Raw genomic sequence first — 27,896 nt, 5'->3', positions numbered from 1 at the left:
GAAATTCTTTTCGTGGATTGCTAAATTCATCTTCTTCATGAATAGTTTGAGTTTTATCAGACATTTTTACATGAATTGAAATGATTATGATTTTCCCCTTTTGTTCATTAATAGGGTGAATTATGTTTATCAGTTTTCCAATACTGAACAACCTTGCATTCTTGATATAAATCCAACTTAAACAGATCATATTGTCTTTTTTAAAAAGATTTTATTTTAGAGAGAGAGGCAGATAGCAACAGAGAGCAGAGGTGGGGAGGAATGGGAGAAAAGCAAGCTCCCCGCTGAGTAGGGAGCCCAGTGGAGGGCTCCATCCCAGGACCCTGGCATCATGACCTGAGCCAAAGGCAGATGCTTAACTGACTGAGCCACCCAGGCACCCTGTTCTTTGTTTAAACTGTTACTGGAGTTAGATTGTCAATATTTTTGCTTAGGGCTTTTGCAACTATATTCATAATTGAGATTGTCTTTTTTGTACTGTTCTTGGTATCAAAGTTACACTAACCTCCTAAGTTGGGGAGTATGTTCTTTTCTATTAACTGCAAGAATTCAATATTGAAATTAGTTTATCCTTAAATTTTTGGTAGAATACACCAGTAAAGTCAACTGGGTCTATAGCTGCTTTGTGAGAAGATTTTTTAAAATCACTGATTCTGTTTCTGTGATAGTCATAGGAATGGTTTCTACTTCACAGACAAGTTCTCTACATCATGGACAAGTTGGGTAAGTTTACTTTTCTTGGAATTTTTTATTCTAAAATTTAATAATATTGACCTAAAAGCATTCATAATATCCTCTTTTGATGTTTACATTATAGCGATAACTCCTTTTCATTTTAATATTGGTAAATTGTGCCTTTTTTCTTAACTGGTCCACTAGAGGTTTGTTGATTTTATTAGCCTTTTCAAAGAATCAAGTTTTTTTGAGATTCTATTTTGTGTTTTTTTCTGTTTAACTAATTTGTGTTCTCTTAAGATTCCTTCTATTTTTGTATTTTGTTCATTTTTCTAATTTCTTGAGATCAGTGCTTACCTCATTCAACTATTTGGTCAAATTTGAAAAGAATGCATATTCTCCATCCCTTCAGTACAGTGCTGTAAATATTATTTCAGTGGCTCAAGTCTGGAAAGCATGTAATTCAAATCTTGTATTCGCCCCGTAATTTTCTGGTCTGTTTGTTTTACAAGCCATAGGTTTAAATCTCCAATGGTGTCTATTCTTGTAGTTTTCTCTGTATTTGAATTATATAATTTTAGGTCATATACTTATATTATATGCAATTAAAATTTACCATTTTCCAGGTGAATTTAATCTTTTATAAAATTTATGAAATGACCCTCTTTTTCTCAAATAATTCTTGTCTTAAAGTATGTTTTATCTGATATCACTAATCATCTTTCTTTTGGTATTTGCAATACATGTCTTTTTCTGTCTTTTAAATTTTGAACCTCTCTGTGCTGTCATGATTCAGATGGTTCTATTATAAATGACATATAATTGAGTGTTGTTTTCTTACCTAGCCTGACATATTTATCTTTTAACTGGGATATTTAGTCCATTTACATTTAATGTAATAATTGCTATATTTGGGTTTAAATTTTTCCATGCTGTCTATATTTTCTCTTTGTATTATCTGTTCTTTGTTTCTTTTCCCTTCCTTCCGTGCCTGCTTTTGGATTTTTATCATGCTTCTTTTTCTTCTAATTTATATGTCCTTGTATCCTATTTTTGCTGATTATATTTTTTATTTTTTTATTTTTAAAGATTTTTTTTTAAATTTATTTATCTGACAGACAGAGATCACAAGTAGGCAGAGAGGCAGGCAGAGAGGCAGGCAGAGAGAGAGAGGAGGAAGCAGGCTCCTTGCCGAGCAGAGAGCCCGATGCGGGACTCGATCCCAAGACCCTGAGATCATGACCTGAGCTGAAGGCAGACGCCCAACCCACTGAGCCACCCAGGCACCCCCCCCCATATTCTCATTCTTAACACAAAAATAAAACACATAGGTTACTACTGCTGAGCCACCCAGGTGCCCCTGTTGACTATATTTTTATTGGTTATCTTAGAAATTACAACATGGGCTATATTAAATTCACCAAGTCTAATGTTAACCATTACTTTACCTTCCTCTTGAATAGGGCAGTGACCTTGGAACACTTTAACTCTGTATGTACCATCCTAAATATTGTTGCTATGTATTTTAATTTTATATATTTTAACAACCACTCAAGTCATTATTGTTTTGCACAATCAATTTTCATTTAATTTATCCAAATAGTTGCCTCTTTTCTTGCTCTGCATTTCTTCTAGAATCCCAGCACCTCTGGAAACTCACTTATTTATCTTCTATCTGAAGTACATCCTTTAATATTTTAATTATTGAAAGTCATTTTGTGGTAAACTGTTAATTTATATAAAATGTCCATTTCATCTTAATATTTTAAATGTCATCATTTTTGCTGAATGTATAATTCTAGGATGGGATGGTTTTCTTTCAGCACACTGACAATACCATTGCAATGTCTTCAAGCTTCCATTGACTGATGACTTAGTAACAATCTTAAGTGTTGTTCCTTTAAAGTTTTTGCCTCTTGTCTTGGCTCTTCTGCAGTTTCACTGTGCTGTGTATAGATGTGGATTCATTTTTATTTGCTTACTCTGGAGCTGTTGAACTTCTAGAATCTGTGGGTAGGTTGGTGTCTTTCATTAGTTCTGGGAACCTTTCAATCATTTTCTCTTCTAATACTACCTCTGGGACATTCTTTTTCTCCTTCCTTTCTGGAACTCTCATGAAACATTGGATAGAATTTGTTATCTTTTTATTTGCCTATACATTTATCCTCTCTTCTATATTTTCCATCTTCTGGTGTCTGTTGAATTCTGAATAATTTTTCTGACCTCTCTTCCAGTTCACTAATTTTCTTTGGTTATATCTAATGTAATTTCAGCTTTCTTTTTTAGAAGCTACTTTTGGTATTTTTTTAAAAATCTAAGTCACGGGTGCCTGGATGGCTCAGTCGGTTCAGCATCTGCCTTCAGCTCAGGTCATGATCCCAGGGTCCTGGGATTGAGCCCCAAATTGGGCTCCCTGCTCAGTAGGGAGTCTGCTTCTCCCTCTGCCTCTCCCACTCCCCCTGCTTGTGTTCCCTCTCTCACTGTCAAATAAAATCTTTAAAAAAATTTTTTTTTAAATCTAAGTCATTATATAGTTCCTTGTTACTAGAAAACTTTCAACCTTTTATTCTTAAAATAGTAACCATAGTTATTTTATCATCTATATCTGATATTTCCAATATCTCTAAACTTTTTGGAGGAGGGGATTTTTCTATTTGTTCCCATTTGTGGCATCTTATTTCCTTGTATGCCAGTTATCTTTGTTTAGTGATTATGCCATTTGGAAAAGTATTTGTAGGAATAATTTAAGTGCTGGTATGAATGTGTCTTCCTCCTTTCTCAGATGTCTGGGGACACCACCACTATGGGATCTCTGATTTAAACTGTCAGCTTGCGATTCCCTGGATCACTCAAGAGTCATGAACATGGGATGTTTACTTCCAGGTCACCCTTATTTCATATATATAGCCCTTGACAGTCCCAACTTAATGAATGTGTTTGATTATCAGACTGCCTTGGCCAGTCCTAGTCTTTGACTTCTGTCCCCTTTACCTTGCAAAACCACAGCTCAGTCTCTCAGTTGTCTGTTTTGGCTTTAGAAATGACCACAGAGTGAGGCCTTGCACAAAAATGCCCAGCTAAGAACGTTAAGTGGGATCAGAAATAAAACCCTGCCCTATGTCACAAGCCATGTGCTGGAGGATGAAGGGCCTTTTAAAAATTATCTGGCCACGGGGAACATTTTTTTTGTAAATACCTAAGCAGAGGGGCTGCCAGATATGCCGGTGCCATCCTTTCCTCAAGCAAAAGTAGTTTCAACTGCTGGTTTCCTCTCTGGTTTCTTGCCTTTTCCTACATTTTTGTCAATAATTTTTTTGCTAGCACTTTGATCGGTTAAAAACATTTCATCTAGATTTGTTGGTTGTCCTCAATGGGAGGTGGTTCTAAATTCTCTAGCCTGCTATTACTGAAGCAGAAGTTTAGAGTTTAACTTTGTAAATGGTTCTATTTGGGGTAATCTCATTTACAGAGAAAAATCTATAAGAACAGAATTACTATTCAAGAGTCATTTTTTTATTCGTTTTAGAGGTAGTATTTAGCCATTCATCAGTTGCATATAAACCCAGTGCTCATCTCATCAAGTGCCCTCCTTAATGCCCATCACCCAGTTATCCCTTCTCCCCACCCAGCTCCCCTCCAGCACCCCTCAGTTTGCTTCCTAGAGTTCAGTGTCTCTTATGGTTGACCTCCCTCTCAATTTTTATCTTATTTTATTTTGCCTTCCCTTCCCCAGTGTTCATCTGTTTTGTTTCTTAGTTCCACATGTAAATGAAATCATATAATATTTGTCTTTCTCTGACTTATTTGCTTAGCATAATACCCTGTAGTTGCATCCACATCATTGTAAATAGCAAGATTTCATTCTTTTTAATAATATATTTTATTAATATATAATATTATATTACTAATATAATATTAATATTATAATTATATTTGTATGTAATTATATATTAATATATTTTAATAATTAATATAATAGAATATATTATATATTTATTTATACACACATATATACATACATACATACATGCATGTATACCACATCTTCTTTTTCCATTCATCTGTCAATAGACTTCTGGGTCCTTTCCATACTTTAACTATTTGGACATTGCTGCTATAAACATTGGGGTACATGTTCTCCTTCCAATCACTATGTTTGTATCATTTGGATAATACCCAGTAGTGCAATTGCTGGGTCATAGGGTAGATTTATTTCAACTTTTTGAGGAACCTCCATACTGTTTTTCGGAGTGGCTGTACCAGTTTGCATTCTGTTGCATTGTACCAACAGTGCAAGAGGATTCCCCTTTCTCCACATTCTCGCCAACATCTCTTGTTTCCTGAGTTGTTAATTTCAGCCATTCTGACCAGTGTGATGTGGTATCTCATTGTGATTTTGATTTGTACTTCTCTGATGCCAAGTGATGTTGAGCATCTTTTCATGTGTCTGTTGGCTGTTTGTATGTTTTCTTTGGAGAAATATCTGTTCATGTCTTCTGCCCATTTCTTGACTGGATTTTTTGTTTTGGGGGTGTTGAGTTTGATAAGTTCCTTATAAATTTTGGATAATAGCAAATATCTTCTGCCATTGTTGTCTTTTGATTTGTTGACTGTTTCCTTTTCTGTCCAAAAGCTTTTTATCTTGATGAAGTCCCAATACTTAAGATTCCCTTTTCACTGATATTTTAACTTATCTTTTTTCTTCTAAAATATACTCTAGCTTATGTATGTTGCAATAACTTGACTAATAGAGGCTATGATTTGAATTCTGACTTCTGTCGAGCTACCTTTTTAGACTAGTGTATCAAAACATACTCATAAAAATCCAGCATTATAGAAAAGTATTAAGAGCTAAAAGTTCACCAAAAATCTACCTAGAAATAATTATCTTTAACATTATCATTCTGGAAATATTCTCTGTGTAATGTACAGTAACATCAGATTATTAATAGTTTAACATCACACTATATGTCATTGTATAATAGTAATAAAATTAATTTATTTGAAGTTAACCTAAGAGGATCAAACTATGAGAACCGATTAACAATATTTCCTGGGCTCCTTACCCTTGAGCATGTTTTTTCATTACCTGGCACAATTTAGCTGAGTACATAACTCTTTCTTTCCAAACTTAGTATTTTCTAACACAGGGAGGTTTTGTTTTTAGGCTATTTGTTTGCATTTTAAAGTGCAGTATTTTCATCCTTCCCTCCCCCGCCTTTGCAAGCCTGGATTTAACCAATAAGCAAATTTTTCAGAAGGGGCACATGGGTCCCTATTGCCTGAGTTTATACTGGCAATGTAAGTCTTTTGCCTATATTTATAGTTGAATGATGACTTTTTATCTATTCCAATTATTTTCCTTCTATTTCTATTGTGGTTCTGCATCCATTAAGCCACCACTCTGTTGAGAGGATTTTCATCTATGTCTTTCATTCTTTAACATGGTCTCTACTTTATTCTGTAATTGTACTAATGTGGTTTTCATTTTGTTTCCATATCGCCACCTTTTTCTCTGTATATTACTTTTTGTGTTGTTCTTCAGGGATTTTCTTTCCATTTAGAAGTGAACTTTCAGGGGCGCCTGGGTGGCTCAGTGGGTTAAAGCCTCTGCCTTCAGCTCGGGTCATGATCTCAGGGTCCTGAGATCGAGTCCCACATCAGGCTCTCTGCTCTGCAGGGAGCCTGCTTCCCCCTCTCTTTCTGCCTGCCTCTCTGCCTACTTGTGATCTCTCTCTCTCTCTCTGTCAAATAAATAAATAAAATCTTAAAAAAAAAAAAAAAGAACTGAACCTTCTGTCTTTATATACTTGTTTTGCTACATTATGTTGCTTAAGTGTCATGTATTTTCATCTTCTTTGTGCATAATAAACTTCATCTAGACCCATTCGGCCAAATAAATAAAGGGTGAACTCTTCCAAACAATTCTCGCTCCTTATCCGAGACTGCTTTTGGCCATCTCTGTTTGACATAACCACTTGTTCTCTCTTCCTTTGTCTGGAGGTAGGAGGGGGCATGAGTTGTCCCAACAGCACTGTTGGGGTTAGTCCTATAATATCTTTGTTAGGAGATCTGGCATCTGGTCGCTCTTTTGAGGGTTTGTTACTAGAGTCCACCTCACTTAGAGTGATTGCATCTTATTTCCATGAGGGCTCTAGACAACAAAGCCTTACTGTTTTGGTTTTTGAGTGTTTTAATATTTTCAATGACAGATGAGGTTTCCAACCTCAAGGCTTTTTCTTTAACTTTGCTCAGCACCTTGTTCCTCCTCTTTTTCCACAAAATACAGATCTATCATCAAAATTCTCAAGATTATATTGATTAACCTTCTTCCCTAATATCACTTACTTTTCCTAACCACTGGTTTTCAAAGTTAATAACATGAGCTTTTAGTCAATCCTTTCTTCTTCATCTTTTTTTTTTCTGTTGAATTATTTTTTCCTACTTTTCCTCTTTTCCCCCCCTAATTTTTCTCCCTTTAGTTAGGTATTGGGAGAGAGAAATTCTGAAAAACTGACTTTGTCAGTTTTTAAAGTTAATGATGTGTGAAATGTTTTATGAAGATATTGCAACAAACATGCATAGATTTTAAAATCAAAACTGGGTTTAACCTTTGCTCTCAATAGTTTTGAGACTTTGTACCAGTTTTATGATTTTTTTTTAATGCTCAGTTTTTCTCTCTCTAAAATATGGCTAATAAAGGTATTTTATATTTATATATATAAAATACACCCGAAAGTCTAGTTACTATCCATCACCCTACAACTTACCTCCTTTCATCCACATATCCCTCAACACACTCTCCCCACCCTGGAAACTACCAACTGTTCTCTGTATCTGAGTTTGTTTTCAATGTTTGCTTTTTCAGACTTCACATATGAGTGAAATCATAAGGTATTTGTCTTTTTTCTTCTGACTCACTTCACTTAGTATAATACCCACTAGGTCCATCCATGTTGTTGCAAATGGCAAGGTTTCATTCTTTTTTATGGCTGAGTAGTATTTGAGTGTATGTATATGTGTGTATATGCACATCTGCTTATCCATTCTTCTGTCAGTGGACACTGGTTGCTTCCGTATGTTGGCTATTGTAAATAATGCTGCAAGGAACAGAAAGATACATATTTCTTTAGTGTTGCCTTATTCTTCTGATAAATACCCAGTAGTGGATGAGCTGGATTCTATGTTAATTCAATTCTTAATTTTTTGAAGAGTCTTCATACTATTTTCCATAGTGGTTGCACCAGTTTATAACCCTACCAACAGTGTACAAGTGTTCTTTTTCTTCTACATCCTCTCCAACACCTGTTATATCTCATATTTTTTAAAAAAGTTTATTTATTTAAGTAATCTCTACACCCAACATGGGTCTTGAACTCACAAACCCAAGGTTGAGAGATCCATACTCTTCTGAATGAGCCAGTCAGATATCCCATCTTTTTGATAATAGCCATTCCTGTGGGATGAGGTGAAAATCTTATAGTGATTTCGGCTTGCATTCCCCTAATAGTTATGTCGAACATTTTTTCATATGCCTGTTGTCCATCTGTATGTCTTCTTTGGAAAAGTGTCTATTCAGATCCTCTGCCCATTTTTTAGTTTGTTTTGTTGTTAAATTGTAGCAGTTCTTTATTTGTTTTGGATATTAGCCCCTATCAGATGTATGACTGCAATTACCATCTCCCATTCGGTAGGTTGTCTGTTCATTTTTATGATGATTTCCTTCACTGCACAGAAGGTTTTTAGATTGATGTGATCCCGTTTGTTTTTGCTTCTGTTTCCTTTGATTTTGGAATCAGACCCCAAAAAACACTACTAAGACCAGCGTCAAGGAGGTTACCACCTATGTTTTCTTCTAGGATGTCTGCGTCTTCAGGTCTTCTATTCATGTAATTGATGAATTTTAGTTAATTTTTGTGGATGATCTAAAATAGTAATCAAGTTTCATTTTTATTTATTTATTTATTTATTTATTTATTTATTTTGTATGCGGCTGACAAGTTTTCCAAAACTTTATTGAAGAGACTGTCCTTTCTGCACTGTATACTTTTGGCTCCTTTGTTGTAAATTAACTGTCCATATATGCATGGGTCTATTTCTGGGCTCTCAATTCTGTTCTATTGATGTTTGCTTTTGTGCCCACACTGTACTGTTTTGAATACCATAGCTTTGTAATATAGTTTGAAAATAGGGAGTGTAATACCTCCAGCTTAGTTCTTTCTCAAGATTGCTTTGGCTGGTCCAGGATCTTTTGTAGTTCCTACAAATTTTATAATTTTTTTTCTAGTTCTGGGAAATATGCCATTGGAATTTGATAGGGATTGGATTAAATCTACATCATAGTCTTATGTAAAGCAACACTTGGTACACAGGAACTCATTCTTTACTGCATTCTATTTTATTATTAAAATGAGAAGCCAACTAGGAGGTTATATTCCAGGCCAAATGTGAAAATCTGATCTGGAGACTGTAGCAGTAGAAATGGAAAGGGATTCTGGTCCTTTTAAGCAGACCAGATAGCATTTGGTACTTAACCATATTTGGGAAAGAGAAGTCAAAACAATTGAAAGGAGTCGATTGAAGGAACATAATAGATTATCTAAAATAGAAACAGAAGAAATGGACCTGAGCATAAACAGACTATGTAGTTCTTAAAGCTTTCAATGAATTTAAAATTCTTTTAATGAAAAAAACTGAATTTCAGCTTTATTGGGGTAAAATTGATGTATAAAACTAAGATATTTAAAGTATACTTGTGGTGATTTGATATAAAATGTGAAAGGGTTCCCCCATCTAATTAAACACATTCATCTCCTCACATATTACTTGTATGTGTGTGTATGTGAGAACTCTGGAGTTTTACTCTCTTAGGAAATTTGAATTATACATCATATTGTTGTCAATTATAGTCACTATGTTTTATAGTAGATGATCAGAACTTAATTTATGCTATAGCTAAAAGTTTTACCAACCTCTCCCTATTTCTTCCTACTGTTAGTCCCTGGCAAACAACTTTTCTACTGTTTCTAGTAGTTTAAGGTGTTTTTGTTTTTGTTTTTGTTTTTAAGGATTCCACATATAAGTGATACCATAAATGTCTTTCTCTGTCTGGCTTACTTCACTTAGCATAATGCCCTCAAGTTCCGTCAATGTTATCACAAATGGCAGGATGGAGATTTTACTCATGGCTGAATAATATTCCATTGTAGGTATATACCAAATCTTCTTTATCCATTTATCTGTTAATAGACACTTGGTTTTCTCCTTATCTTGGTTATTGAGAGTAATCCTGTTATGAACATGGGAATGCAGATATCTCTTTGATATCCTGTTTTCATTTGCTTTGAATATTTACAAAGAAAGGAGATTGCTGGATCATATGGTAGTTTTTAGTTTTTTTTAGGAACCTCCATACTGTCTTATATAGTGGCCACACCAATTTACATTCCCACCAGCAGTGCACAACTGTTCCCTTTCCTCCACACACTTGCCAACCCCTCTTATCTCTCATCTGATCAGTGATGATAACCATTCTAATAGATGTGAAAAGATATCTCATTGTGGTTTTGAATTCGATTTGAACTGATGATTAGAGACATTGAGTATGTTTCCATGTACCTGTTAGCCATTTGTATGTCTTCCTTGGAAAAATTCTCATTCTAAAATCAAATTGTTTTGATACTTACTATTAGGTCGTATGTATTCTTTTATGTTTTAGATATGAATCCCACATCAAATATATGATTTGCAAGTATTTCCTCCTATCCAATAGCCTACCTTTTTAGTTGATGTTTCCTTTGCTGTGCAGCTTTTTAGTTTAATAATATTCCAATTTTTATGTTATTGCTTCTGTTGCCTTTGTTTTTGGTGTCACATCCAAAAAATCATTGCGAAGACTAATGTCAAGGTGCTTATCAGCTGTGTTTCCTTCTAGGATTTTTATGGTTTAAGGTCTTAATGTTCAAATCTTTAATCTATTTTGAGTTGGTTTTTATGTATGGTATACATAGTAGTTCAGTTCCATTCTTTTGCATTTGGCTGTCTGGTTTTCCCAACACCGTTCACTGAAGAGACCATCCTTTCCCAACAATACATTCTTGGCTCCTTTTCCATAATTTGACCAAATATGTACCAGTTTATTTCTGGACTCTCTATACTGTTCTACTGATTTATTGTCCTTTTATGCCAATATCATACTGCTTTGGTTACTGAATCTTTGTAATATAGTTTGAAATTGGGAAATTTTCTGACTTGTATTTTCTTTCTGAAAATTGCTTTGGCTCTTTGGGGTCTTTTCTGGTTCCACAAAAATTTTAGGATTGTTTCTTCTATTTCTGAAAATAAATACCATTTGAATTTTGATACACTAAATCTGTAGATTGCTTAGGATAGTATGGACATTTTAACAATATTAGATGTTCCAGCCCATAAATGTGGAATACCTTTCCACTTATTTCTATTTCTTTTATCAAAGTCTTAGTTTTTGGTGTACAGGTCATTCCCCTCCTTTTTAAAAATTTAGTCCTAGGTATTTTTTGATGCAGTTGTAAATGGGATTGTTTTCTTAATTTCTTTCTTAATTTAGAAAGTATAGAAACCTAATTTTGTATGTTGATTTTGTATCCTGCAACTTTACTGAATTCATTTATTCTAAGTTTTTTGGTGGAGTCCTTTGAGCTCTCTAAATACAATGTAGTCTGCCAGTAGAAACAGTTTTACTTCTTCCTTTACACTTTGAATAACTGTTCTTTTTCTTGCCTAATTATTCTGGTTAAGCCATCCAATACTATGCTGAATAAAAAGTGCCCCCCCAAAAGTCATGAGATTATGGGCACTCTTGTTCCTGATCATAGAGGAAATGCTTTTAGTTCTTCACCTTTTCATGATGTCAGCTGTGGGCTTGTCATATTAAGTTGAGGTACTTTCCTTCTATACCCACTTCGCTGAGAGTTTTTATCATGAATTAATGTTGAATTTTGTCAAATGTTTTTTCTTCCTTCATTTTGTTAATGTGTATCACAGTGATTGATTTGCAGATGTTGGACCATCTTGAATCCCTAGAAAGAATCCCACTTGATCATGGTGTATTATCTTTCTAATGTACTGTTGAATTCAGTTGGCTATTATTTTGCTGAGCATTTTTACATCTATTTCATCAGAGATGTTGAGTCCTTGTTAGGTTTTATTTCAGGGTAATCCTGGCCTCATAAAATGAGTTTCAAAGTATTCCCTCCTCTTCTGCTTTTTGGAAGATTGAGAAGGATTAGTATTAATTCTTCTTTAAATATTTGGTAGAATTCACCAGTGAAATGATCTGGTCTGGGACTTTTCTTTGTTGGATTTTTTGACTACTGATTCAATCTCCTTACTAATAATTGGACTGTGCAGACTTTCTACTTCTTCACAATTCAGTTTTGGTAGATTGTATGTGTAGGATTTTATCCATTTCTTCTGGATTGTACACTTCATTGGCAAATAATTGTTCCTATTCTGTGTCTTACGATTCTATTTGTGTGTTGTTAGTTCTAAGTCTCTTCCTCCTCCTCCTCCCTTCTTTTAAGTTCCAAAAAGGCTTTGTTACTCAGAGGGAAGGGGTTCAGTCTTTCTCGGCTACCACTTTTATCATAAGCTGCCAGGATGTTACTCAGCTCCTTTCTCTTCCCTTTGGCATGGATCTGTGTTCCCACCCTTTTCTTGATGAAACTAGAGGGTGTGCTTGTCCTCAGAGACCTTGTGCAGCTCCACAGGATGCCACTCATAGGTGGTGATGCCACACACTTCTTGGATCTTGGTCCACATGAATCTGATGTGCTTGGTGAGCCACCGGCAGCAGGAGCTGTGCCTCTGCTTGCTCACATTCACTTTGTGGACCTTGTTGAGGCCCATGGGCATAAGGTAGCACAGAGCCATGGCTACTGCTCTTCAGTAGTTCCCCTGGAGGAAGGGCCTCCTCTTTCATTTATAAATCTGTCCTCTCCCTTTTATCTTGGTATGAGTAGCTAAAGTTTTGTCTATTTTGTTTATCTTTTCAAAAAACAACTCTTAGTTTCCTTGGTCTTTTCTATTATCTGTTATTTTTTAAAGTAGGCTCCATAGCTAGTGTGGATCCCAGTGTGGGGCTTGAACTCTGATATCAAGAGTCAGACACTTAAACAACTGAGCTACTCAGGTGCCCCTTTATTATCTTTTAAGAATCTATTTCCTTGGGGCCCCTGGTGGCTCAGTGGGTTAAAGCCTCTGCCTTTGGCTCAGGTCATGATCCCAGGGTCCTGGGATCGAGCCCCACATCGGGCTCTCTGCTCAGCGGGGAGCCTCCTTCCTCCTCTCTCTCTGCCTGCCTCTCTGCCTACTTATGATCTCCGTCTGTCAAAAAATAAATTAAAAATCTTTTTAAAAAAATCTATTTCCTTTATTTCCACTCTGATCTTCATTTCTTTCTTTCTGCTAACTTGGGGCACAGTTTGTTTTTTCTAGCTACTTAAGATATAAAGTCAGGTTGTTTGAAATCTTTTTTTCTTAATGTAGGCATTTGTTGCTATAAACTTCCCTCTTAGAACTGCTTTTGGTACATCCCTTAAGTTTTGGTATGTTGTATTTCCATTTTGATTTGTCTCAAGGTATTTTTTATTTCGATTTCTTCTTTCATCCATTGCTCATTCAGTTGCATGTTTAATCTCCACATATTTGTGAACTTTCCAGTTTTCTTCTTTTCACTGATTTATAGTTTCATACAATTGAGGTCAGTAAAGACGCTTGATAGATTTGTCTTTTATTGACTTGGTTTGTGGCCTAATATATGACTTATCCTGGAGAATGTTCTTTGTGCACTTGAGAACAATGTGTATTCTGCTACTGTTGGATGGAGGGTTCTGTAATCTATTAAGTCCATCTGGTCTAACATGTCATTAAGTCCAATGTTTATTGAGTTCTGTCTGAATGATGTATACATTGTTGAAAAGGAGGGTACTGAAGTCCTTGCTATTATTACATTGCTGTATATTTTACTCTTCAGGTGTGATAATATGTTTTATATATTTAGGTGCTATGTTGGGTGTGTAAATATTTATGTTATTTTCTCTTGATGAATTAACCTTTTTATCATATATAATAACCTTCTCTGTCCCTTACTAGTCTCTGGCTTTAAGTCTACTTTGTAGTAGTATATTAAGTAGACTTCTAAGTAGACTTAAATACGGCTACCCCTGCTTTCTGGTTTCCATTTGCATGGACTATCTCTTCCCATCTTTTCACTTGCAGTCTGTGTGTGTCCTTAAGCTGAAGCGAGTGTCTTATAGCTAGCATATAGTTTTTTTTTTTTTTTAATCCACTCAGTGACTCTTTTCTTTGGATTAGAGAATTCAGTCCATTCAAAGTAACGATTAATGAAATGGCAATACTAAGTCCATGTCTAATTGTTTTCTTTTCTCTTTCTCTTTTGTGTATTTACTCTAAGTTTTTGCATTGAGGTCATCGTGAAGCTTACATAAAACATATTTATGTCATTTTAAACTAACAACTTTCCAGATGTCTACCTAAGCTGTTTTTACTCTTCCCATTTTGTTCTCAATGTCACAAATTACATATTTTTACCTTGTATATCCAGTAGCAAATTATAGTTATTTTTAGTACTTTTTGTCTTTTAACCTTCATACTAGATTTGTAAGTGTTCACCCACCATTACATTAGCATGTTCTGAATTTATATATTTACATTTACCAGTGAGATTTATACTTTCGTATGTTTTCCTGTTACTAATTAGCATCCTTTTATTTCAGCTTGAAGGATTCCCCTGAACGTTTCATTGGGACTGGTCTAGTAGTGATGAACTCCTTCAGTTTTTGCTTGTCCAGAAAACTCTATTGCTTCTTCAATCCTGAAGAACTTTGCCAGGTATTCTTGATTGCCAATTTTTTTCTTTCAGCACTTTGACTCTATCATTTTTCTGGCCTACAAAGTTTCTGCTGAAAAATCTGCCAATAGTATTATGGATTTCTCTTGTACATAACCATTTGTTTTTCTCTTGCTAGTCTTAAGACTCTCTGACATTTAACTTTTGGAAATTTAATTATAATGTTTCTTGGTGTGGATATATTTGGATTCATCTTATTTGGTATTCTCTGGGCTTCCTGGTTGGGGGAGAATTCAGCCATTATTTCTTTGAATAAGCTTTCTGCCCTTTTCTCTTTTCCTTCAAGGAGACCTATAATGCAATGATATCCCCCAAGACCCTTAAGCTATCTTCACTCTATCTTCACTCTTTTGTCTTTTTGGTTCTCTGACTGGATGAATTCCACTGACATCTTTGAATCTGCTGATCCCTGAAATCCAGTCTGTCACTGAAACACTCTATTGAGTTTTTCAGTTTATTTTCCAGCTTTATGATTTGTTTGGTATTTGCTTATATTTTCTAGGTCTGTGTTGAAATTCTCACTTTGCTCATGCATTATTCTTCTGACTTTCGTGACAATCTCTATTTTGAACTCTTTATCAGGTCACTTATCTCCATATTTAAGGTTTATTTCTCAAGTTTTATCTTCTATAGTCCTCTGTTTACTCATTTTTCTCAACACTCTGTTGATTTCTGTGCATTATGTAAAACAGCCACCTTTCCCAATCTTGACAGAGTGATCTTATTTAGGAGATGAATCTTGTCGTTCAGTCTGCTGAGCTCTTGGTTCTCTCTCAAACCTTTGTGACTATCCAAGCCCCCTTCTTTGTTCTTAGTGTCTGCCACCAGTTGAGGGTCTGCCAAAACCTGTCAGTGTTCCAAAGTGGAGGCAGATTTGTCAGTACCCAGAAGCAGGCTGATTGGAAGCTGGACTTTTAAAGTATGTAAACAGACTTCTTTCAGGTAAAGACTGGAAGATGAGTATTTCTGCCTGCTATCTCTGTGCTGAGCCCTGAATGGTTTGTTTTCTACAGTCCTGAGAGACCTGCAAACACAAGCTCTGCTGGCCACCAGAGCCAGGCAATGGAGGGTGCATTCCCTGCATAGCAGCCACAAAAGCCAGGGCACAAGACACACAGTGACCTGGAATGTACTAGAAGGAGAATGCACTTATGGCTCCCTTCTGCCTCCCCAGTCTCCATGGAGAATCAGTCTCTAGATGTGTGTTAAATTAGAAGCCTAAACCTCAGGCTGCTGCTTTTAAGATATGCAAATAGGCATCCATTAACTAGTACTTACTGTTAATGTGGTTAGCTAATGGTTATGTTTACTGTATCTACATAATAAAATGGCTATTTTATTTGGCTATTATAGCTAAGTCACTTGTTAGGTCGGTGCATAATTAAGTGGGGCTGATAGGGTTTAGGGGCCATCTCAGTTTACCTTCAGACACTACTCCAGTTTCAGCTTTGACAATCCCATTCTACAAATGTCTACCATCTTCAAAAGCTAAAGACACGACCCAGCAATTCCACTCTTAGTCTATATCCAAGAGAATGGAAAACATGTCCACTTAAAAAAACTTGTACATAAATGTTTATAGCTCCATTATTCATAATAGCCAAAAAACTGAAAAGAACCTAAATACCCATCAGCTAATGAATGCATCAACAAATGTGGTATATCTCCACACAACTGACTGACTGACCATAAAAAGGAATGAAGTACTGATACCTGCTACATCATCAAAGAACCCTGGAAACAGGCTAAGAAAAAGAAGCCAGACACTAAAAGACTACACATTGTATGATTTCATTTATATGAAATGTCCGTAACAGGCCAGTTCTATATAGAGAGGAAGTAGATTAGTGTCTGCCAGGAGCTAGGGGAAAAGTGAGGAGTGATTGCTAATAAGTATAGAGTTAATTTTAGGGATGATGAAATGTTCTGAAATTAGATAGTGGGGAGGGTTGTACAACACTGTATATTTAAAAGGATGAATTTTATGGTATGTGATTTTTTAATTTTTAAATAAGCACATAATGTATTTTTAGTCCCAGGGGTATAGGTCTGTGAATCGCCAGGTTTACACATTTCACAGCACTCACCATAGCACAAACCCTCCCCAATGTCCATAACCCCACCACCCTCTCCCGACCCCCCTCCCCCCAGCAACCCTGTTTGTTTTGTGAGATTAAGAGTCTCTTATGGTTTATCTCCCTCCCGAACCTATCTTATTTCATTTATTCTTTTCCTACCTCCCAAACCCCCCACGTTGCTTCTCCACTTACTCATATCAGGGAGATCATATGATAGTTGTCTTTCTCCGACTGACTTAGTTTGCTAAGCATAATGCCCTCTAGTTCCATCCATGTCGCCGCAAATGGCAAGATTTCATTTCTTTTGATGGTTGCATAGTATTCCATCGTATACATATATACCACATCTTCTTTATCCATTCATCTGTCGATGGACATCTAGGTTCTTTCCATAGTTTGGCTATTGTGGACATTGCTGCTATAAACATTCGGGTGCACATGCCCCTTCAGATCACTATGTTTGTATCCTTAGGGTAAATACCCAGTAGTGCAATTGCTGGGTCATAGGGTAACTCTATTTTCAACTTTTTGAGGAATCTCCATGCTGTTTTCCAGAGTGGTTGCACCAGCTTGCATTCCCACCAACAGTGTAGGAGGGCTCCCCTTTCTCTGCATCCTCGCCACTATCTGTCATTTCCTGACTTGTTAATTTTAGCCATTCTGACTGTTGTGAGGTGGTATCTCACTGTGGTTTTGATTTGTATTTTCCTGTTGCCAAGTGATGCGGAACATTTTTTAATATGTCTGTTTGGCCATCTGGATGTCTTTGCAGAAATGTCTGTTCATGTCTTCTGCCCATTTCTTGATTGGATTATTTGTTCTTTGGGTGTTGAGTTTGCTAAGCTCTTTATAGATTTTGGATATCTTTATCTGATATGTCGTTTGCAAATATCTTCTCCCATTCTGTCAGTTGTCTTTTGGTTTTGTTAACTGTTTCCTTTGCTATGCAAAAGCTTTTTTTTTTTCTTTAAAGATTTTAATTAGTTGACACACAGAGAGAAATCACAAGTAGGCAGAGAGACAGGCAGAGAGAGAGAGAGGAGGAAGCAGGCTCTCCACAGAGCAGAGAGCCCGACGTGGGGCTCGATCCCAGGACCCTGGGATCATGACCTGAGCTGAAGGCAGAGGCTTTAACCCACTGAGCCACCCAGATGCCCCTGTGCAAAAGCTTTTGATCTTGATGAAATCCCAATAGTTCATTTTTGCCCTTGCTTCTCTTGCCTTTGGCAATGTTTCTAGGAAGAAGTTGTTGTGGCTGAGGTTGAAGAGGTTGCTGCCTGTGTTCTCCCCAAGAATTTTGATGGATTCCTTTCTCACATTGAGGTCCTTCATCCATTGAGTCTATTTTTGTGTGTGGTGTAAGGAAATGGCCCAATTTCATTTTTCTGCATGTGGCTGTCCAATTTTCCCAACACCATTTGTTGAAAAGGCTGTCTTTTTTCCATTGGACATTGTTTCCTGCTTTGTCAAAGATTAGTTGACCACAGAGTTGAGGGTCTATTTCTGGGCTCTCTATTCTGTTCCATTGATCTGTGTGTCTGTTTTTGTACCAGTACCTACTGACTTGATGATGACAGCCTTGTAATAGAGCTTGAAGTCCAAAAGTGTGATGCCACCAACTTTGGCTTTCTTTTTCAATATTCCTTTCGCTATTTGAGGTCTTTTTTGGTTCCATATTAATTTTAGGATTATTTATTCCATTTCTTTGAAAAAAAAATGGATGGGATTTTGATAGGAATTGCATTAAATGTGTAGATTGCTTTAGGTAGCATAGACATTTTTCACAATATTTTTTCTTCCAATCCAGGAGCATGGAACATTTTTCCATTTCTTTGTGTCTTCCTCAATTTCTTTCTTGAGTACTTTATAGTTTTCCAAGTATAGATTCTTTGCCTCTTTGGTTAGGTTTATTCCTAGGTATCTTATGGTTTGGGGTGCAATTGTAAATGGGATTGACTCCTTCTCTTTCTTCTGTCTTGTTGTTGGTGTAAAGAAATGCAACTGATTTCTGTGCATTGATTTTATATCCTGACACTTTACTGAATTCCTGTACAAGTTCTAACAGTTCGGGAGTGGAGTCTTTTGGGTTTTCCACATATAGTATCATATCATCTGCAAAGAGTGATAGTTTGACTTCTTCTTTGCCAATTTGGATACCTTTAATTTCTTTTTGTTGTCTGATTGCTGAGGCTAGGACTTCTAGTACTATGTTGAATAGCAGTGGTGATAATGGACATCCCTACCATGTTCTGACCTTAGTGGAAAAGCTTTCAGTTTTCCTCCACTGAGAATATTTGCGGTGGGTTTTTCATAGATGGCTTTGATAATATTGAGGTATGTGCCCTCTATCCCTACATTTTGAAGAGTTTTGATCAGGAAGGGATGCTGTACTTTGTCAAATGCTTTTTCAGCATCTATTAAGAGTATGATATGGTTCTTGTTCTTTCATTAATGTAAGTGTATCACATTGATTGATTTGTGGTTGTTGAACCAACCTTGCAGCCCTGGAATAAATCCCACTTGGTCGTGGTGAATAATCCTTTTAATGTACTGTTGGATCCTATTGGCTAGTATTTTGGTGAGAATTTTCACATCTGTGTTCATCAAGGATATTGATCTGTAATTCTCTTTTTTGATGGGATCCTGATATGTGATTTCTTTCTTAACGATGCTGTTATTTAAAAATAAAAAGTCAACATGAATTCCTATTTTTTTTTTTTTTAAGATTTTATTTTTAAGCAATTTCTACACCCAATGTGGGGCTAGAACTCACGACCCCGAGATCAAGAGTCACATGCTCTACCAACTGAGCCAGATACATGATTTCCTATTTCTCACATGCTCAAGGTCAACTGATGCAACTTTCAAATGAGCATAAAAGAAAGGTATACATTGTTTAGCTAAAAAGAATCTTGATACTAAGTACTGTTAGTATATATAATAGTCTAGGATAGTTTTATTTCATACTCTGATCAATAATGGATTAGCTACATCCTTATCCAGGAAAAATTACAAGTATAGGTAGCTACAGTGTGGAAAGAATTACTATAAGCTATAATTCTTTTAAAAAGAGAAGTTGTTTTCAGCAATATGAAAATAAAAACTTACAAGGAACTGACCCATGGATGACAATGGGTCTGACAAAGTTAACATGTGAAACAAGGTTTACACGGATATATATTTTTTAAAATTTAGAGCACATGGAAACCCAGAACAAAAAGTCTTTAGATTCTAGTTCAGTCTCCTCTCTAGTCTAGGTACTTTCTGAGTGGTATTTTTATGGAAGGTGATGATTGTTCTCCCTTTAGAAACCATCAGTGTTCCTCCTCGTGTGAGCTGGAGACTGTCGCAGATGACAAAAGGCATTTTCTATCCCTAGCAGCTTGTTCCCTATACCAGGGACAACACTGCACAACATAAGCTGGCACACATGGAATTTCTTTTAAATCAAAAGAATCCAGTGTAGCCCTTCAATCTTTGATTGCCACTCTGCTTGTGCTTTACAGTGCAGGAACTGAGAACCATATTCCATTGCCTGCAACATGCTGCAGACCAGGTCGATGCCACAGAGACTATGTTCACATGATTGCACAGAGCTTAAAAAGAGAAACAGAACACCAAGTTTCTTGCAAAATGGAAGAAAGATAACTCAGTTTTCAAGGTCTTTGGCTAAAGTTTCACAGATGAATTGTAAGGTACGCTGGTATAAAAAAGCATCCTTTTTCTTTGGCTTACAGATGTTCAAATGGTCAACGTCCACAGGAATTAGATCTCCAATGCCTAAATCTGAAGAAAACAAAAATGTCAACAAAATCTAAGTAAAAATCTAGACCCCCTCCCCCCCATCAATACTGAAAGATGAATGGGTAGTTCTAAATGCTGATTTGGTTGTACTAAGGGATTTTAAAAAGATACAGCAACTGGAGGTTTGACCATAGCAAAGCTACATGTGACTAATCACATGAGAATGGGTTCTCAGTAGGTATAATTTTAAGCTTTCATAAACTCTTTGTATGTGTTCTGGCCTACTTCCTGATTGATTAGTGAACAGAACTTGAGCAGCAGCAGCATCAAAACCTTTATTCCAATGCATGGTACTACTGAATTACTCCATACTTCTTTTAACCACCTCTTTTTCTAGAGTTTATGTTATTGAGCTCCCGTGTCCTGATGACAGGAATGGGAATATCTCAAACAGGATCCATACTTCACCCGGCCAGGCGGAAGGTGATCTAGTGCTTGAGAGCTGTAGCTGAGTTTCTGATGTTTCAGCCTAACAAAGTGCACCTAGATGCAAGTGACAAGAAGTCCTGGTGAGGAACTGGTAAGGAACGCTGGTGGTGGTTATGAAGGAAGACAAACCTCCTTGTGATCCCAAAGAAAGGGCAGACAGAATTTTGACAAATTCTACAAACAGCTGGTCCACTGTATTACTTTTTTTGCTTCAAGCTTCCAAAGTCCTTTAAGTTCTTCAACTACTACATAGTAACTCCTCACCGTACGGCACATTACTTTGTGGTAAAGCCTCTTTAGGTTCTACTATGGAGTATTACGTCTTTCATTTTATTCCGATAAAACATAATGGAGTTGGGCCAAAACTTGTCCTACAGGCTGAAGAACCATCTGGCAGGCTCTCCAGCTTCTTATCCCTGAGAGCTCTCAGGAGGGCCAAGTGCCACTAAGCACCGAACCCTGCCTCAGAAGTAACCAGGTTGGCCAACTGAGAGAAAAGCATTTCAGGGAGGGAAATGTGTGGGTTATCTACTACATACCAAGTAATAAAGGAGTCAGTAAAGAGAATTAAGATTCGGGCCCTACCTCAAAAAGCCTGTAATATATTATAATACACCACAGTAATAGGTATTGGCCAGTTCCTCCAACCCCAGAGTTATAAAAGAAATTGTTGCTTGAATATTCCCCATCTAAGATTCCACTGGAAAAAAGTGATGTTAAAAAAAATCTTTCATTTATTAAAGCTTCCACACCTTTAGCTGCACTATATGCAGCTTTAACAAATCAAAGATCAGCCTATTAAATGCCCCTTTTGCTGTAGCCGATAGAAGGACTTTGAATTCTTACTACAACAGAGCTCACTGGGGCAGCCAATTAACCTCCGCCAGCTGAAGGAAGGGAGGGAGGAGTAATGCCGCGGTTGTATGTCGGCAGAGAAATTGTTACCTACAGCTGAAAGGAACAGACTCTAGATCTTCACATAACTGAGAACCTGAATATACAAATGGGTTGTTTATGATTAACTATAGGTACCACCAACCAGGCATCTAATAGCAAACAAATGTCAAACGAAGGAATACCTGCTGATTCCACGGGTACCACGTGCAGTTTAATCATGCTACCGATGTAAGTTGGCAGTGTTTCAACAAAATTCAGCACCTGGAAATTCTTGTCTTTAGCAAATTCCAGAAAGTCATCTTGTAGTGTTTTAAGTGCAGGAGAATCTGTAGAATTACAGGAAACAAGACTGTGACAAATTCTATTTAGCCAATTCATAATAAAATGTACTAAAGAGAAAATTAGGATTCTAGTTCAAGATAGTAACTTGTTTATTTTCTCTCCTTCCTAAGAAGTCATTAAGATGAGTTAAAGTCACACCAGAAATGATAGAGGCCAGCAGGCCGAGGGAGAGGCCCCACATGTTACTGGCTATGTGGGACCAGGGTCCCCCAGGGCGCTGGCCAGCACGTTCACCCTAAAGCACAGCCTCCCATCGACAAGACCTGTCTATAATCAGAGGGCCTGGTCCCCCATCCTCAACTAGAAAAGGGCATACCAGACCTTCGTGGATAGCTTATAACCCAAGAGAGACAGACCCAGTGTGTAAACAAAACACCTGCACACAGAAGACACAGAAGCCAGTGAAGAAACAGAAAGGAACTTTAAGAAAATAAACTCCAGTTAGTATCGTTAGAATGATTTCAAAAGAATCAGAGAAGAAGAAAGAGATTCTGGGAAATAAAACTTGACTGCGAAAAAATAAAGTTCAATAGAAGGTTTAGAAGATAAAGTAACTCTCCATAAAGCAGAAGAAAGAGAAAATACAATTAAAAAGACAACTAGCATATTAAAGGCTCAGCCATGGCCTCTGAATTAACAGGTGTTCCAGAAACAGAGAAAATGTTTATTAATCAAAATAAGTAATAATTAAGATTTTCAGGATATTAAGTTTGTTTATATTTTACCAGTTGATTTTCCAAACTCATGGGAAAAAAGCAGTTCATTGGTAATTTGGAATAATCCTTAAAACATTATATAACTTAAAAGTTTAAATATTTAAGATAGTATTAAAATTGTTATATATGAGCAAATAATGGCTTAAGGAAAGATATAAAAGAAAAATCAAGCCCAAACTAAAAATTTTCCATGATAATCTAAACACAATTTATTTACACAAATAATAAAATGGGATAATATAGCTAAGTTAGAAACTGTCTTCTTTTTCTCCTTCTCTGTATAACTGATATTCATACAATCCCAATCCCCTCACGACAGAATATAAATATTACCCTTGCTGAGCTCTTTGACTTCCAAAGAGGGAAAGAGAAGATAGCGAATATTAACAGAGTATTCAGCCAGATGGGATCCATGATGAGGGACGCTATAAAAAATTATTCCTCTGGTATTGTTTATAACAGTACTCATTTCTGGCTTCTTGGAGGCTTCCAACAGCATCTTTTTGACAAGAAGACCTAGCCGTACAAAGAAAAACAACGCGTAAGGTGTTTATCGTCCCACCATTATTCTAAAACAAGAGGGGGTAGGGAGCAAATAATGAAAAAGATGTTTTCTTTAAAGTTTAAATAATTCTCTAGAGTTCAACAGACAGGCCTTAAAAATACTAGCACTTGGTAATACTGCTGATCTAGAATCCAGCTGAGCCTTGAATAGCATGGTTTGAATGGTACAGGTGCACGTACACACATGGATTTCGTACAGTACTTTTAATTATCTAACGATTTTCTTTATTGTAAGAATACATACACAAAACATGTTAATTGAGATCAGTAAAGCTTCTGATCAACAGTAGGCTATTAGTAGCTAAATTTGGGGCGAGTCAAAAGTTATATGCAGATTTCTGACTGCACAGGGTAGTCAGTACCCCTAATCGCCATGCTGTCTCAGGGTCAACTGTATAAAATACAAGCCTACAAACAGGTAAGATTCTAGAAAGGCAGATCTTATATTACAGAATACACAATCCCACAGAAGGAGCACGCAGCATTGCTATGTTGCATGTCCGTCAATGAAGTAAATATGCAGCACCATGTCTCCCCAGCCTGCCCCCAGTGGCCCACGAATGACCACACCAATAGACAGTACTAAGATTCAAAAAAGACAGTCCCATGAAGCTTATCCACCAGGGAAAACAAAGTTTCTATAGGCAAATGCACCTAGGAAGGCCCCATCTCTTGGGCCTGAAGCTGATAATACAACACAGAGGTCACTTCCATGGTAACCGGGGATCTCTGTGGGCACAAAGGGCTACATCTATCTACCTCCCTCTGGCAGCTAAAAGCCTTAACTCTGCAGTCTGCAGTCCTGAGCGTTTCATCAGATGAACGAGGCCTGGGGCTGTACCGAGGCAGATGGTGACAACTCCCATGAGCACTGGGCTGGGGAGTGGGCCGGGGAGAACAGACGACAGTTAGCAAGCGCACACCAGGACCCAAAGAGCAGACATCTGCCATCGCACCGCCTCCTCAGCAAGCTCGGGGCTGTGGGCCTGCGTTGCTTGGGGATGCAGGGAGGAAAGGGGAGTGCAGGGACAAGCCAGGAATGCTGAGGGACAGGCACAAGTCAGGCTGATACAACCCACAGACGGCTTCTGATGTTTACTGATTATCGCTACGTGAAAGCATGACGTTGCCAACCACATGTTCCTTTGATATGGTTTGTTACTAGAGGTCCCCTTGTGGAAAAACAATTAGGGTGGAAGGAAAGTAGTGTTTTAAAAACTCTTAGCTATAGCCAAAAACTTTAATTTAGAGGGAAAGGGGGCCAGTATTAAGTGAACCAGGCAGCTCTGGTAACAGGTGAGCCCCACTAGCGGACGATAACCTTCCAGTGCCGGCTTCACAAAAATGCAACATACTCACCTCCCATGCTGTGTGATACCCAAATGACTGGTCTGTCCCCAACGCCAGCAGCTCTGAGCTTCCTTAGAAGTTCGTTGCTCCTGAATGCAATGGACTTTCTGAACAAAATGAAAATAGAAGGCACTTTATGAAGCTATTGATTCTGTACCCCGCCGCCACCGCCAAATTTTACTATCCAAGTTTTTAAGGCAAGAACTTTTATTGGGCCAATACTACATACCACATTTTAGGGTCAGGAGTCCCCTACTCTGTTTGATTTCTACAACTGCTCATTCCCCACTTCTAACAAAGTCACAGTGGTATGACTGGGAATATACAAGCCCAGAACAAGCCACTCACTCCCTAAACAAGCAGGGTGAGAGCCCCTATTACGCATCTGGCAATTTTTACAAGTTGGATCTCACACCAACTGCCCCCACCACCTAGGAAGTGTGTCCTTGTTATGATGTGGCCTGAAAATAATGCCGTGTTGTCTGCTGTGAGCTCACCTACTTAGTTCTACTTGTATTATGCTGCAGACATTAAGTTTTCATCACTTTGGTTTATTCAGAAATACCAGAAAGCTCTGAATCTTTGAGTCAGAAAATTCAAAGTAATTTTCAGGCTAAAGGAACTTTGAAACTACCAAAGTTGATAAGTTTTGAACTGTTTATCTATAAAATCCTTTCCTTGCAATAAAGGTTTGTCAGAGCTCCTCTTGGTGCAATGGGGAAAGACCCCGGGGCTTTTGCCCACTGGCCCTGAGAACACTGCCTCGGCACCTACAGGGGGGCCGCTCAGAGACGGCGCTCAGCTTATTAATGCTGACTCAGACCAACGCTCTCAGTCTGCAGACCAAGCTTGCCAGCAAGTTAGAGACCGAAGACCACACAGTGGGTCAAAGGGAGAGTCAGCTACCATCCAGGTCCCAGAGCCTAGCGGTCCAGGGCTCCTCTTCCTGTATATACAATCAGCACGTATGACATACAAGTGACAGAGGTGGACTACCTTGCTCAGCATCTTCTCCTTTGCTTCCTGCAGCCAATACACTTGTGGACACAAAAGCAAAAAGCCTCACGTTTGCTTCTGGGAGTAAAGGAGATTTTGCTATAGAACGCATGGTCCTTAGTACCAGAACAGTTATGAATGAACCACTTTAGGAACCCAAGACTGATACTCTATCTAAGCCTTCCCCCAGTTCATTATTTATATATTACTAACTCCTTCTAGAAGGAAGAGAAAAGAGGTTAGGTTTTTCATTCAAAAAATTCTGTCTGTAGCATTAAAAGATAAAGCTCCCTTCAGTCCCTGAGGGTGCTGGACCCCAGCCCTTCCTCCCTGTCCATGGTGTCCCCTCTGTCACCTCTCCACAGGACATCTTGTTCTCCAGTCGCTAAGGCTGGTGTCATACTCCACAGATATAATTCGGAGAGCAGGACAGTCTCTTGCCAACCATGTCTATGCAAAACAGAAGGTACAAAAGAACACACATGAATTTCCACCGCTCCCACGGTCTGCTGGTGATTGCCACCTGTAACTAAAGGCCACTGCGATACGACTGTAAAACATCACATTAGAATAAAGTTAAAAGGTGACTAGGAAACCAGTTCCAGCATTTTATCTTTTTATGTCCCTGGTCACACGGAGGCATCAAGATTTATAGCATAAAGCTGCTGCTAGTTTCAAGAGAATGTTCTCAGTTTTAGTGTACTACAGCCAAAAGGGAGAAGGTTTTTAGAGTTCAAATCAAATGGACTTTCAGAAAGCATTTTGTAGAAAATGGAGATCTCAGGACAGACAGTACAGTCTGATGTTTGGAGGTTCGAGCTGAGAACACAGATTCTGATTACAGTCCCGGTTCCACTGTGGCCCTGGGGCCACTGGTTCCCTCCTACATCAGTGTTGCCAGAGACCAAGCGCAAACCATTCCTTTTGCAGGCTAAGCCTCCATGAGGGCGAAGAAGCTCCGGTGGGACAAAGCTCCGGCAACTACACGCGTGTCCGCCTTCGCAGAGCTTCGGGTACATTGAAGGTACTGCGTTCAGCCCAGAGTTAAGGCTCTTAGAAGAAATATCACCAAGGAAATCCAAAGTAGAATTATTTCTTCCAATTATTTCTATTTTTATAATTTTTAAAGTCATAGAACTAGCCAACTATTATGAACGTATTGTTCGTTGTATTTCTTTTCTTTTCTTTTAAAGATTTATTTATTTATTTGACAGACAGAGATCACAAGTAGGCAGAGAGGCAGGCAGAGAGAGAGGGGAGGAAGCAGGCTCCCTGCCAAGCAGAGAGCCCGATGCGGGGCTCGATCCCAGGACCCTGGGATCATGACCTGAGCCGAAGGCAGAGGCTTTAACCCACTGAGCCACCCAGGCGCCCCTTGTCCATTGTATTTTTAAGAAGAGGGAACAAATACTGGTCCTTGCCCATTTTTTACTCAATGAACTATTCTTTGAGAGTTCTAGCCCACACCCTAACCAGAAATGACACAACAGAAGGCAGGGTGACAAGCCCAGCTGCTCAGGAATGTCCTACGAGTGTCCCTAAGGGACAGAAAAACTGCATGGTAGAAGACCATGAAAAAGAAGGAAAAAGAGGAAAATAAGCAAATCGGAATGCGGCCTTCAGCAGCCAACGATGCTGTGAGGCTCCTCCAGGAAGGGGCGCCCCCCCCCAACCCCGCCAGAGGCAGTGCTTCCTTACCTTGGGCCAACATGTGGTATACCTGGCTTCATCCTCTAAAATCTTTTCAGTTAAAACCTGCTCGCTGTCCTGCTGACGCCACGTTTTGAACGCTGCTCCCATAAGGCCATGAATAAAAAGGACATCTGCTTTAATGGGCTGACTGACGGGGGAGAGAGTTTTAAAAAGAAGCAGAATAAATGCATTACTGCTTTGGTAAGAGTCTACCTAGTATTCTGTGGATGGCGCTCAGTAAGTTTACATGCAGGAAACAAAACCGTGAAGGCCAGCTGTCCCGGCACGGGTGTAGCAGAGGCGTACAAGGAATGTGCTCACTGCTCTCTCCATAAAAACAGAGACAGATCTAGCCCGAGCCAACTAGACCAGCCAAACTCAACCGTAAGGAGTTTAATAACCAATGAGGTGACACAGGTCATAGAATGTCCTCCGAAGAATTTC

At 38.0% G+C, this 27,896-nt stretch overlaps 1 protein-coding gene across 6 annotated transcripts in view; it reads right to left on the bottom strand.

The window, feature by feature from the left end:
• Positions 1–19,404: 19,404 nt before the first annotated feature.
• The window catches only part of SERAC1 (serine active site containing 1), a 57,124-nt gene continuing 48,632 nt past the window's right edge, over positions 19,405–27,896 (bottom strand). For all 6 annotated transcript variants that reach the window (XM_032338610.1, XM_032338608.1, XM_032338612.1 and 3 more), the window contains 6 exons: positions 27,459–27,600; positions 26,116–26,210; positions 24,774–24,871; positions 23,184–23,366; positions 21,975–22,118; positions 19,405–20,448 (listed from right to left, as the gene is read on the bottom strand). In XM_032338610.1, the coding sequence (XP_032194501.1) occupies positions 20,312–20,448; positions 21,975–22,118; positions 23,184–23,366; positions 24,774–24,871; positions 26,116–26,210; positions 27,459–27,600 (799 nt within the window). In that variant the 3' untranslated portion in view covers positions 19,405–20,311. The remainder of the gene's footprint in view (positions 20,449–21,974; positions 22,119–23,183; positions 23,367–24,773; positions 24,872–26,115; positions 26,211–27,458; positions 27,601–27,896) is intronic.

This window comes from Mustela erminea, chromosome 4 (assembly GCF_009829155.1).
Source record: "Mustela erminea isolate mMusErm1 chromosome 4, mMusErm1.Pri, whole genome shotgun sequence".
Lineage (NCBI taxonomy): Eukaryota > Metazoa > Chordata > Mammalia > Carnivora > Mustelidae > Mustela > Mustela erminea.
This window is presented reverse-complemented; position numbering and strand designations above follow the sequence as displayed.